At 38.9% G+C, this 13,966-nt stretch overlaps 1 protein-coding gene and 1 long non-coding RNA gene across 2 annotated transcripts; both read right to left on the minus strand.

The window, feature by feature from the left end:
• Window positions 1-5,185: 5,185 nt before the first annotated feature.
• On the minus strand, window positions 5,186-8,318 carry LOC149134592 (uncharacterized). The gene is made up of 2 exons (XR_016242550.1): window positions 8,187-8,318; window positions 5,186-5,349 (listed from the first exon to the last, which is right to left on the minus strand). It is a non-coding gene; the product is annotated as an uncharacterized LOC149134592 (long non-coding RNA).
• Window positions 8,319-8,423: 105 nt separating this feature from the next.
• On the minus strand, window positions 8,424-12,705 carry LOC106881353 (uncharacterized). The gene is made up of 2 exons (XM_014931710.3): window positions 12,213-12,705; window positions 8,424-10,467 (listed from the first exon to the last, which is right to left on the minus strand). Exon 2 carries the CDS (start codon window positions 9,969-9,971, stop codon window positions 9,117-9,119), a length of 855 nt encoding a protein of 284 aa, XP_014787196.1. The 5' UTR covers window positions 9,972-10,467; window positions 12,213-12,705; the 3' UTR covers window positions 8,424-9,116.
• Between the last annotated feature and the right edge of the window lie 1,261 nt (window positions 12,706-13,966).

A 13,966-nucleotide genomic window follows, 5' to 3' on the forward strand; every position in this document is an offset into this window, starting at 1 on the left:
ATTTAAAGTTTGTTTTTCATGATGCAATATGTGGGAATTGAGGAAAACTAATTAGTGATGCAGTTCATATTGTGTTACTGCTGTTAGTAGTAAATACAAATATCAATTCATATCTTGTGTGTGGAATATTCCACTCCATGTATCAATTCAGGTTTCTATGGCAGTTGTCCAAGTCTCAGCTTATTAGATTTTGAGTCTTTTTTAAAATCTAACAGTGGTGCCAAGAGACTGAAAAAACCTCATCTCTATTTAGCATGTATGACTGGTTAGTTAGAATATTAATTTTTAACCAATTGAATCTACCATTAAATATGTTAGCATTCCATGCAGATGACAACCCAGGGTATTTTTTTATACTTACTTTTGTGATGATTATTTCATGTTATACCATCATTAAATAGTAGTTCATGTATTTTTAAAATTTAATTGTATTCTATGCATGAGGTAAGAGACCTTAGGATGATCTAGCAAAGAGCAGCAAATTCATGTTATTTCATAGTCTCCACTCAGATCTATTCATATTATAATTACATTTCGGTTGACCAGCATTTAGAACACTGAAATATTCCCACAACCAGAGCCTTGAATTTCTTTCAAATGACAGCAGCAGATCAATGGGAGCAACTGGTGCAGGTGGCATCATATTGCCAAGATAGGCTAGAAGCAAACAACTAGCATGAAGTTTTATGGCCTGTATGTGTATGTTGGCACTCCGTCGCTTACGACATCGAGGGTTCCAGTTGATCCAATCAACGGAACAGCCTGCTCGTGAAATTAACGTGCAAGTGGCTGAGCACTCCACAGACACGTGTACCCTTAACATAGTTCTCGGGGATATTCAGCGTGACACAGTGTGACAAGGCCGACCCTTTGAATTACAGGCACAACAGAAACAGGAAGAAAGAGTGAGAGAAAGTTGTGGTGAAAGAGTACAGCAGGGTTCGCCACCATCCCCTGCCGGAGCCTCGTGGAGCTTTAGGTGTTTCGCTCAATAAACACTCACAACGCCCGGTATGGGAATCGAAACCGCAATCCTATGACCACGAGTCTGCTGCCCGAACCACTGGGCCATTGCGCCTCCACGGCCTGTATACACACCAAGTTAAATGGTACTACAAGGTTAGAAACCCTTTCAGCCACATTGACAAAACTCCTGCATTCTCATACAAGTTCAGTTGTTTTGATTTGATTTTGCCACAGAGTGATGTCCATGTCGATACCCCCACACCCCAAAAAACTGGCGCTAATTTAGCATCAGTACCTAGCAGATAAGACTATGTGGGTCATATAGTATCATTGTGGAAGTTAGGATATTCCATCCATCTGCAGCACTGAAAATTGTGACTTCTATAATCTTAAGCACACTGATGTAGTATGGGCAGGAGCAGTTGTGGTCTTCATTGATGACTGCTGAAATTTTTGGGGCTACATGTGGTGGAGTTTTCACTGCAGTGGACATGAAATACCACTACTTACATTGCTTCAGGCACACAAATGGAATAGCAAAAAGTGAAAACAGTTGTGACTCTCTGGGCCCCTGCATGGATGCATCCCTTGTTTTAAGTTTCATGTGGTTGAAATCATTGTCTTCATTAATCACCAAAGAACAGACATAACATCTTCCTCTTGTTTCCTTGCTTCTTTATTCATTTGCTTTCTCATCTTTTGTTTTAGTCATTAGGCTGCAGTCCTGTTGAGGTACCACTTTGAATATTGTAGTCAAACAAATCAACCTTATTTTCACAAGCCTGGTACTTATTCTATTGGTAACTTTTTTGTTGAACCACTAAGTTAAGGTATGTAAGCAAACTAAAGCCAGTTGCCAAGTGGTTGTGGGGGTCTAAGATACACATACAACAGGCTTCTTTCAATTTCCTCCACCAAATCTGCTCACAAGGCTTTGATCAGCCTGGGGCTATAGTAGAAAACACTTGCTCAAAGTGCCACTGAACTTGGAATCATGTGACTGAGAAGCAAACTTCTTACCGTACAGCCATACCTGGCAGCTGCTAGATCATTTTTGAAGTTTGACAGATGTACTATTATCATATTACATAGTAGGCATTCATTGGTTTTGAGAGATCATGGATCTGTACTTGAAGTTGTATTAGTTGCTGATGGTGGTGCAGTATCTGCTGTGGTTGCAGAGGTCTACTAATCGAGAGAGGCAGTCACACATACAGCAAGTGCATTTGAAGGTGCTCTCTACCAGTGCTACTGGTTTCCTCTCAGGTCACCTCAGCAAATGTACAAGCCCAAAACTATTGTGTATCTTCTACATTTACACCTCTATTCTACCCCCTCTCAAATGCCTACTTCTGGCACTGCTTCTTCTATTCCCCTCCTTAGGCTACCAAGAACTTTAGTATTGGGGCCACAAGAAAATGCACCCAGTATATTCTGTAAAGTGTGCTTTTTTATGTATGCAAGTGTGTATATATATTTATATATAAATACACACCCACATAATACTTATAAATATATAATGTATGTAATAATGTACATATCACAAACAATAGCATATTTATTTATTCTTTTCTGCTCTAGGCACAAGGCCCAAAATTTGGGGGGAGGGGGCCAGTCAATTAGATTGACCCCAGTACGCAACTGGTACTTAATTTATCGACCCCAAAAGGATGAAAGGCAGAGTCGACCTCCGCGGAATTTGAACTCAGAACATAAAGACAGACGAAATACCACTAAGCATTTCGCCTGGCATGCTAACGTTTCTGCCAGCTTACCACCTTATATTTATTTATTGGTTACTGAAAAAAAGATGGAAGGTCATGGGTGGAATACTTTTCATTATCAGTCTACTGGATCAGAAACAACAGCAATAACTTGCTTCAGGATTGCATACATGATTTTATGCACTAAGGTTACCTAACATGTTAGAAATAACAGCTAGATTCCTCATAAGTACATACTTGTTGTTAAAAATCTGTAGAAATATTGAAGGTAATCTTTCATTTTCTGATCCAGAAACAGAAAATAAAATAATGTTCAGCAGTATTCAACTAAAACTTGACAATAAAATGACAAAGGAAGAATATTCTTTGAGACTGAAAGTTTATTTCAACACTGTTTATATATATATATATATATATATATATATATATATATATATATATATATATATAAGAAATGGATGGCTGTTACATGACAAGCACCAGTAAGAGCTGTAGACAACCTTGTAACATGCAGAATATTAACAAATAAACACATTCTAGAAAATATAATACAAAATCATAAGCTATAGATTCATTTTATTTTAATGGTTCTTTTCATTTTATATTTATTTTCCATAAATTAACTGTGGTTACATGTATCTATCTATAGCAAATGCATGTATATTTATCAATTTAGTTCCCTGCCAAACCAAATTTCCTGGCCCCTCAATTTACATCCTAGCTCCCTCATCCCTGTATCTCTTCACACATAAACCTCCATCTCTTAATCACCTTGTCAAACTGCATCATCTATATTTCAACCCTCTCCCCACAAATAAGGAGCTGTATTGAACCAAGCTAACCAGTACACTCTAGCTTCAACCTGTTCTAGTACTAGCTAGCACTCTCAATCCTCTGGGTCAGTTTATTGCCACCCAAAATCTATCCTTACTTTTATCTCATCATTCACTGTTACCTTTATGTACCTCCACTATTGCAAGTAACCTCCTCTAACTCCCCATACATATCCATTTTTCCCTTCCACCTTCTCTTCCATTCTTGCCCTCCTTGTCTGCTTCCTTCTAGGGCACCTCAACAAATGTACATGCCCAAAACCATTGTGTATTCTCTACATTTACACCCCTATCCTGCCCACTCTCAAATGCCTACTTCTGGCATTGCTTCTATTCCCTTCTTTAGATTACCAAAACCTTTAGTGTTGGTGCCACATGAAAATGCACCTAGCATATTCTGTAAAGTGGTTGGCAATAGGAAGGGCATTCAGATGTAGAAACAATGCTAAATGGCATGTCCAGGCACTACTGGCACTCCATTGCTTACGACGTCGAGGGTTCCAGTTGATCCGATCAACGGAACAGCCTGCTTGTGAAATTAACGAGCAAGTGGCTGAGATACTCCACAGACACGTGTACCCTTAACATAGTTCTTGGGGATATTTAGCGTGATACAGTGTGACAAGGCTGACCCCTTTGAATTACAGGCACAACAGAAACAGGAAGTAAGAGTGAGAGAAAGTTGTGGTGAAAGAGTACAGCAGGGTTCGCCACCATCCTCTGCCGGAGCCTCGTGGAGCTTCAGGTGTTTTCACTCAATAAACTCACAACGCCCAGTCTGGGAATCGCAACCGTGATCCTATGACCGCGATTCCGCTGCCCTAACCACTGGGCCATTGTGCTTCCACCCAGGCACTACTATTTAGGGAGGAAATAGCTTCCAATAAGAAATTACTCAGATAATGATGACTCGTCCAACATATGCCAGCATAGAAAGCAGACAAATGATGGCAAGGAAATTTGTAGGATTATTGTAGAATTATTTTTAAGTGTTCACAGCAACATGTTCTTTTGATAATATTTCTCCAAATAGATATAGTTATTACCATAGAAAGAACTAATGAAATTATGCTGACATTTCTAAGGGAAATGTAAAATATCAATGGTAACCAAACAATGATATAATCGTTTTTGTAATCAAACTGGAGGTTATAGTCAACCTAAAGTGAAATTAACCAATATTAAGATACTTGATGCCAAAAAAATTTCAGTGGAAGCACAATATTTTTCAATAAATAATTTTGACAGCTTACACTACGATATTTACTCAATAAAATAGGTCGTGCATTTGTCCTTTCATTGTCATTTAATGTCCAATTTTCCATGTCTGCACAGGTCAGATGGAATTTATTGAAGCAGATTTTCTATGGCCTGATACCCTTCCTGTCTCCAAGCAAAGTCATATTTTTCTATAGCCAGACGTGTTTTCATAGAAGATTGGAAATAAAAACAACACTGATTTTATGATGGTGACACTCGTTTAAAACTATCCTGCAATGTCAAAATAAGGAGACACAAACACACATATATATATATATATGGCATCATTATTTAATGCTTGTTTTCCATGCTGGCATGGGTTGGATGGTTTCGCTAGAGCTGACAAGCTAGAAAATAGTACTAGGTTTCAATCATGCGTTTTGGCTCGGTTTCTATGGCTGAATGCCCTTCCTAATGTCAACCATTTTATAGAGTGTACTGGGTACTTATTACATGGCATCAGCACAGGTGCTTTTTATGTGACACCAGCATCAACACCTTCAACTGGGGCTGGGGTGGGGTGGGGCATTAACCAAGATAATTTATATATATATATATATATACACCTAGTCACCTACCGCTCCGGCAGACACTCTAGCCAAATCGACTACATCCTCGCCAGAAATAGGGAAAGAGGGCGGCTTATAAATGCCAAAACCTACCCTGGCGAAGAATGTACCCCACAACATAGATTAGTAGTTAGCGACTTTGGGATCAAGGCAAAATGGGTGCCCAGAATTAGACAGGCTTGGAGAAGAAGGGTGTGGAAGCTTAAAGACCCTGCAAACGGACAGAGACTTAGAGACAAGTTACTTGAAGCATTTAACGAAATAGAAGGGGATATAGCATCATACAACGTGGAAGACAATTGGAGATTTCTGCGGGACAACCTGTTGAAAGCCACCGACCAGATTTGTGGGTGGTGTAAGGTCCCCTCCCAACCCAGAGTAACGTGGTGGTGGAACAAGGAGGTAGACAGGGCTATTAGACAAAAGAAACAAGCTTGGAAGGACTGGAAGAACGGTGGTAGCAGGGAATTGTACCAATGTGCCAGAAGGGAGGCTAGGCGACAGGTTTATTTAGCCAGAGGGGAAGCAGATAAGGAAAGATTTGCCAATGTTCTGCGCCGTGAGGACCAAAGACTCGAGGTATTTCGGGTTGCAAGACAGTGTAGGAGAGAGAATAGTGATGTTGTAGGAGAGAAATGTGTTCGCATGGATGATGGTACGCTTGCATTAAATGAGGATGCAAAGAAAGAGGTCTGGAGATGCCACTACGATAGATTGCTTAATAAAGAGAATGAATGGGAGAAAGAGAGCCTGCCTTATGTCGACCCAATAGAGGGACCAGCTATCCGAGTTGATAGTACCAGGGTAGATAAAGCAATTAAGAGTATGAAGACCGGGAAAGCCCCCGGCCCATCAGGAATCACTGCAGAGATGCTCAAAATATCTGGCAGTGTTGGCTATAGCCTAGTCACCCGTATTACGAACCAGGTGATACACGAAGGAGTCATACCCTATGACTGGTGTAGCAGCATCATAGTCAACTGCTACAAAGGTAAAGGGGACGCTTTAGATACAAATAATTACAGAGGCATCAAGCTGTTAGATCAGGTTATGAAAGTTACAGAGAGGGTCATAGCCCAACTAATTAGGGAGCGAATCAATTTAGATGAGATGCAGTTTGGGTTCGTGCCAGGTAAAAGCACTACTGATGCCTTATTTCTAGTGAGACAGTTGCAAGAGAAATACCTAGCCAAGGATAAACCTCTGTACCTGGCTTTCGTTGACATGGAGAAAGCCTTTGACAGGGTCCCCCGATCCCTTATCTGGTGGTCAATGAGGAAACTTGGGATAGAAGAATGGCTAGTGAGAGCTGTGCGAGCCATGTACAGAGATGCGGCCAGTAAGGTGAGGGTTGGAAATGAGTACAGCAATGAATTCCGGGTAGAGGTAGGGGTCCACCAAGGTTCCGTCCTCAGCCCCCTATTATTTACCATAGTCCTCCAGGCAATCACAGAGGAGTTCAAGACAGGTTGCCCCTGGGAGCTCCTCTATGCTGATGACCTTGCCCTAATTGCGGAGTCACTATCAGAACTAGAGGAGAAGTTTCAGGTGTGGAAGCAAGGTCTAGAATTGAAGGGCCTTAGAGTCAACCTAGCTAAAACCAAAATCCTAATAAGTAGGAAGGTAGATAAAACACAAACCCCTTCAGGTAGATGGCCCTGCTCAGTATGTAGAAAAGGAGTAGGTAGTAACTCTATAAGATGTACCCGGTGCAAGCTATGGACACATAAGAGGTGCAGCAACATCAAAGGCAGGTTAACTAGCAAGTTAGTTTTTGTTTGTGGCAGATGTTCAGGTGCAATAAAGACTGCAAACAAACAGGAAACAACTTCTATCTCATTCCAGGGTGAAAAACTAGAGGTAGTCGATAGCTTCCGCTATCTGGGCGACCAAGTTAGTAGTGGGGGTGGGTGCGCTGAAAGTGTAGCTGCTAGAATAAGAATAGCCTGGGCAAAGTTTAGAGAGCTCTTACCCCTGCTGGCGACAAAGGGACTCTCACTCAGAGTAAAAGGCAGACTGTATGACGCATGCGTACGAACAACCATGCTACATGGCAGTGAAACATGGGCTGTAACTGCTGAGGACATACGTAAGCTCGCAAGGAATGAAGCCAGTATGCTCCGTTGGATGTGTAATGTCAATGTGAATACCCGTCAGAGTGTAAGTATCTTGAGAGAAAAGCTGAACATTAGAAGCATCAGTTGTGGCGTGCAAGAGAGACGATTGCGCTGGTATGGACATGTGGTGAGAATGGAGGAGGATAGCTGCGTGAAAAAGTGCCACACCCTAACAGTTGAGGGAACCCGTGGAAGAGGTAGGCCCAGGAAGACCTGGGCTGAGGTGGTGAGGCAAGACCTTCGTACATTGGGCCTCACCGAGGCGATGACTACGGACCGAGACCTTTGGAAATGGGCTGTGCGTGAGAAGACCCGGCAAGCCAAGTAAGATCGTTGCCAGTGCCCCTGGACTGGTTCTTGTGCGGGTGGCACATGAGATGCACCATTTTGAGCGTGGCCGTTGCCAGTACCGCCTGACTGGCTCCTGTAGGATTTTCGAGCGAGATCGTTGCCAGTGCCCCTGGACTGGCTTGTGCGGGTGGCACATAAAAGACACCATTTCGAGCGTGGCCGTTTTCGTGCGGGTGACACGTAAAAGCACCCACTACACTCTCTGAGTGGTTGGCGTTAGGAAGGGCATCCAGCTGTAGAAACTCTGCCAAATCAGACTGGAGCCTGGTGTTGCCATCCGGTTTCACCAGTCCTCAGTCAAATCGTCCAACCCATGCTAGCATGGAAAGCGGACGTTAAACGATGATGATGATGATGATGACACACACACACACACACCTGATCATTTCTGTCAATCAAACTCACTGACAAGGCTCAGGTGTTATAGAAGACAAAGGTGTCACACAGTGGGAGCAAACCTGAAATTGGGCAGTTGGGAAGCAAACTTCTTAATATTTTCAGTTGTGTCTAATTTGTTTCTTTACTACTGAATAAGGTCCCTTACTTTGTGATAATATTCCTCAGTTGTCAAAAAAAAAAAAAAAAAAAAAAGCAAAAGTATCATTTCTTTATCATCATTTTTATGTCACATTAGATAAGACTTTTTGAAGAAGTATTCTACAGCTAGATGCCCATCCAAATTTCACTCACAAGGTATGGGTCAACCAATATAAAGGAAGAGTAGAAGACATTTGCTCAAAGTGCTACCATGTGGTTGTGAGTCAAACTGCTTAGCCATATAGCCATGCCTTAGAAACAATGCATTTATTAAAAATATCAGAGTATTAAGTTTAATGTGGATGCATTTTCTGTTATTTGGTTGATGAAGCTGACAAGCAAAGTTTGCTGTCCCAGTCAAATTGATCTTCACAATAAATTTGACTCTTCTCACAGTACAGATTCCGCCAGTAAATGTTCCTTCTATCAATATTCATGAAGTTGCTTTAAAATAACAGCCTTATTTTAACATTTACCTTTGTGGCTGTATAATATTGCAGTGATATAAGAGAAAGTGAATTTTCCACTTGTAACTCAACCATATTTTCTCTCTTCTGAGCAAACATGTGTATGATATATATCATGTGTAGATAATATTTTGCCATCGACGTTGCAATGTCATAAATTTTCATGTGTGAAGATTTTTGCATGCAGTTAAATTATTTCTTTGAGAAAATGATCCAACACAAATAACACTCTCTATAAATATGTTTGAGTTAATGTAAATTACTCAGCTGGAAAAATATTTTCTTACATATTTCAGGGTGGGAGGGATTCTCCTTCTGAATGAAGAGATTTGTGTCTTGTGAAATTGCTACTTCGAGAAAAAGCCTTTCCACATATATCACATTCATATGGTATCTCTCCTGTGTGAACACGTTCATGACTCGATAAAAAACCACGACTGGAAAATGTTTTGTCACAAACATGACACTGGTGTTTCTCTTCAGTGTGAATATGCAGGTGTTTGTGGTAGCTACCATTATAAGCAAATTTTTCACCACAAATATCACACTGGTATGGTTTCTCTCCTGTATGAACACGTTGATGCCATGCCAGATAAGAAATTTTAGAAAACTTTCTACCACAGATTTCACACTTATATGGTTTTTCACCTATATGACGGCGTTTGTGATGGAATAATTTATCTTTGCATATAAACATTTTCCCACAGATATGACATTCATATGATTTCTCTCCTGTGCGAATAGGTTTATGGCTAGTTAAATCATTACTTTGAGAGTCTGTCATGTCAGAGTGACATAGTATCTCACCTGTGTGTGTATCATTGTGTGTAGTTAAGGCACTATTTGGAGACACTGTTTCTTCAGTGATATCACAGTGATATGACCTTTCTCCTGTCTGAACACAATAGTGGGAATTTAGTAAACTATATTTAATAAATCTTTTATCACAAATTTGGCACTCATAAAATTTTGATCTTATGTGAAATAACTTATGTTCACTTAATTCACTTTGTACTATGAATGCTCTTCCACAGATTTCACAGAGAGAAGGTTTTCCCTGAGATATTTTCAGTGTTTCATTAGAATGTTCTGTTCCTTTAAACTGTGTTATACCTTGAATCTGACTCTCACATAATTCTTTCTCCATTGCCTTTTTTAAAAAATTTTATGCCACAACAATAATATATCTTTTCGTCTTTTCTAGCATTAAATTACAACATTAATATATCTTCACTAACAGTGATATTTATTGAAGCCAGAGACTATTTCAGATCAGAATTAGTCATTTGCATAAAGACTGGCTTAGGTAAAAACCCCATTTCAGAAGAAAGCAGAAATTAAAATATTACTGAAACTACTCCAGTTAAAAAGTTATGTCGGTATGAAAATCCTAATAGAGGAAGCAGTTATGTCCTCACAGTAAGTTTTTCCAAGCTTAATCTAAAAAAAAAAAAAAATCCTTTTACACATACTTCCAGTTAATAAATATGATTCATAATTAATTTCAGGTCAAAAGAAATATATCTCTTTATATCAATCAAAGAATTTTGTTAAAGTTAGTTTTACTCCTGGTATAGTCCTTTACAGTTATGTTGATATATATTAAGTGTAAATGTTTTTTTAAGTCCATGCCATGAGGTATCCTGAAATATAGACAAAAATGTATATATGAGATAATTAAATGGTGATGTGATTAAAAAAAAAAAAAATTTATTAGAGAGAAAAGAGCCAGAAGAAATATGGGGAACTTCTTTCCTGCAATTTTCTATGCCTCTTTACTCAGAGATTCACTCTGCCATATACAACCAAACATTGACCCTCATTGAAAATATTGTTGTTTCTACATAGCACCTGGGTAACATTGAGTAACTGATAATCATCAGCAATGTTTTATCTTTTATTTGCTTCTATTGACTGTAGTCATGCTGGGGCACCGCCTTGAAGGGTTTTAGTCAAACAAATCAACCCCAGGACTTATGTTTTAAAACCTAGTCCTTATACTACCAAGTCTCTTTGCTGAACTGCTAAGTTACAGAGACGTAAATACACTAACACAGGTTGTCAAGCAGTAGTGGGGGACACACAGAGATACATTCACATAGATGTGTGATAGGCTGCTTTCAATTTCAGTATGACAAGCTTATCATCTAGCAAATCCACTCACAAGGCTCTGGTCGGCCCAAGTCTATATGAAGAGTGAATGGTTTTTCTGAGACAACACTTTATAGTCAAATGTTCTTCCAGTTGACTCTTATGACATTTCTGACCAAAGTTGTTCCTGTCATGATTATCCTATCTTCTTGTACATCTATGACTGTTCTTGGAATATCATTTTTAAGTCAGAAGGATGTGGTTTGGTGTAGAGTTTTGACCACTAATTCTTGCAGGTGGAACGACTTGTTTTAAAACAAAATCTACCAGATAAAGGAAAAAAAAAAAAAAAAGGAGTGATATAATTAAATGTTTATGTAAACGAAATGGTGGAATACAGAGTAGAATACATAATTAGGAGTATTATGTTACTAAAACCAAATGAAATGGCTTCTACAAGAAAGCTAGATCTGCTTAATAAAGACTGACCAACATCAGCTCAATTTTTTGGGCGGGTGTGGTGACGTTCGCTCATGTCCGCCACAGACGACAATAGTACAGTCTTGTTCTGTAACAGTCATTACAAGACTAGGGAATTTGACTTGGAATATTTTTCAACGGTGTGTCAAAAACTAATAAATAACCTCATTTTATTAAAAGTTTTATAAGGGCATCTGCTGGGTAGCATCGAATGAGAAATATAACTGCGAAAAATTAGCTTGTTTCATTAGAATATTTAACCTCTTTACAGTGGAAATTAGATATACACCCAAAATTTACAAATTTCATTATCCTTAACTGTGGAAAGCAGTTTTATATATATACCAAACTATCCTTTGTTGAGGAATATAATACATAAAACTATTTTTTTGTGTGTGTTTATGTGTATTTGTTTGCTTGAAATTACAACCTTCGGTCTGAAAGAAATATACATTTGACAATGCAGTCTGCAATGTACAAGAATATTGGGGTGGAGTTTCGGAATAGTTGTTTCCCTAATTCTCGTACATCACAGGAAAGGGTAAAGGTTGAATTTTATTTTCACTTTTTACTATTCCTGTGTTTCGTGCAACGGAAATAATTACGATTCTGAATTTTTTCCCCAAAGATGTTTTAATTTTTCTTTTCTACAATTGTTTCCACTTCCGCACATTTTGCTGTTTTCTATGAGGAACTTCGTGGGGCAGCTATTCCAAAACTCCGCTTAATACTAGACAGTTGCAGTTGGAACAACCTTAAACATAGTAAAAAGCAACCAAAACGGATTTAGTTTTAATCTAAAAACAAAAAAACTTACATATCATCCATAAACATCGCAGATTGGCACAGAACTCTTCGCTCCAACTTTCACTTCTTCAATTTCTTCCCAGCATCAAAATGAATACAGAAGTTCAATATCAATGTGTTTGTGTAGCAATTCACCACAAAGCTGGACATCAGTTAACCTCATAAGTCTTCATTGAAAGCAAAATATGCCAAAAATGCTGGCAGGGACAACAAATACGAAATCCCAGAGAAAAGAGCGACAAAAAACAAACAAATTTTCAAAATGGAAAACAACACGTCCTGATTATCCGCGCATGCGCCGACGACCAAAATCGGATGCGGACGCTCACGAGATACTTACAACTGAAACGCGCAATGTGCGTCTTTTGCAAATGCCTTTCTTTATTTGAAGACATTCCAACCGTGACTATCTACTTATAAAATTGTTACATCCGTAACCATCCCATCATTAAAAAATTTTTTTGAAGTGCATATTTTCCCTCTTTTTCTTTTCTCTCAATATTTTTGCTTTGGTAAATTTTCAGATTAACACCCGCACGATTTTCACTAGGGTGTTAGGGTTTTAGGTTTAGTTTTAGGGTTAAGGTTACGGACGGAATTCCCTAACCTTAACACTAACCCCCTAACCCCAAAAGCCCCAGTGAAAATCGTGCGTGTTAATCTGAAAATTTATCTTTTCTTCTCTTTGATGAAAGGATGACAGGTGTCACTTGAAATGTTAGATAAATATCGTACCATGTAAGACGTTTTCTCAGCTAATCATCCAGTCGTAAATGTATTCACAATGGAGAAAAACTATAACACTTTGATAAGGCATTCTCTAGTGGGTATAATTCATCTTCTCAGAAATGTATTCGTACAGAAGAAAAACAATACCATTTTGATGTTTGTGGTAAGACATTTTTCTGGCAATAGTGAGGTCTCACCACAAACGTATTCATGCGGACGTGATGCGTGTAGTAAAGGCCTTTATTTGCAAGAATGGGCTTTCTCGTCACAAATATATCTACAGAGAAAGAAAATTCTGTGAGTGCGACGTCTGAGATAAAGCATTTTTAAGTAATAGTGAGCTATCTTGCCTCAAAGATAATCACAGAGATAGAGAAACCATACGGCCATGTTATCTGTGATAAAACTTTATCTCGTTGCAGTAATTTAATTTTCCTATAAACGTATTCCCGTGGAAGAAAAAAAAGATGTGATTGTGAAATTTGTGGTGTCATGTAGTGGGAATTTGCTATCTTTGTTGTAGTGGTGACTTGCTAGTGTATGTTTTTAAAGACCATCATTGCGTAGTCGGTGATCTAAGCTGGTTGTGTATATAATAAATGAAGCCAACTCACGAACTTTTAACTTATTTATTGATGGAAATGAATTACTGTGTTACTATCTAGAAAAGAAACACGTAGATAATATAACTACTGGCTGGGATGACAGCACGTTGCGTCTCGTTGAAGGCTAACTCTGGTACACTGTATGTGAAGATTTCACATTGTATCTTGCACGAAGTGGTCTGCTTGAATGAAGTGCCTAATTGTTTTAATAGGGTGAAAAGGGAGAGAATTTTAGATCATCCGTGAAGCAATATCACACCAAAGCTTCACGCTGATTGGTCGAAATAATAATGATATTAACTATGGACTAGCCGAACTCTTATAAAGAGTAGTAGTCGGAGTGAGCATTTTGGTAGTCTCACTGAGTACATTGTATGAACACATTGATTTAACTTCTACTACATAATTTATCTATACCAACCTGTGGCAG

The sequence above is a fragment of the Octopus bimaculoides genome, chromosome 7 (genome assembly GCF_046866305.1).
Source record: "Octopus bimaculoides isolate indiv1 chromosome 7, ASM4686630v1, whole genome shotgun sequence".
NCBI lineage: Eukaryota > Metazoa > Mollusca > Cephalopoda > Octopoda > Octopodidae > Octopus > Octopus bimaculoides.

What these genes read in the sequence shown, in the direction of transcription:
- LOC106881353 (XM_014931710.3), bottom strand. Translation starts at nt 9,971, where the DNA reads ATGGAGAAAGAATTATGTGAGAGTCAGATTCAAGGTATAACACAGTTT.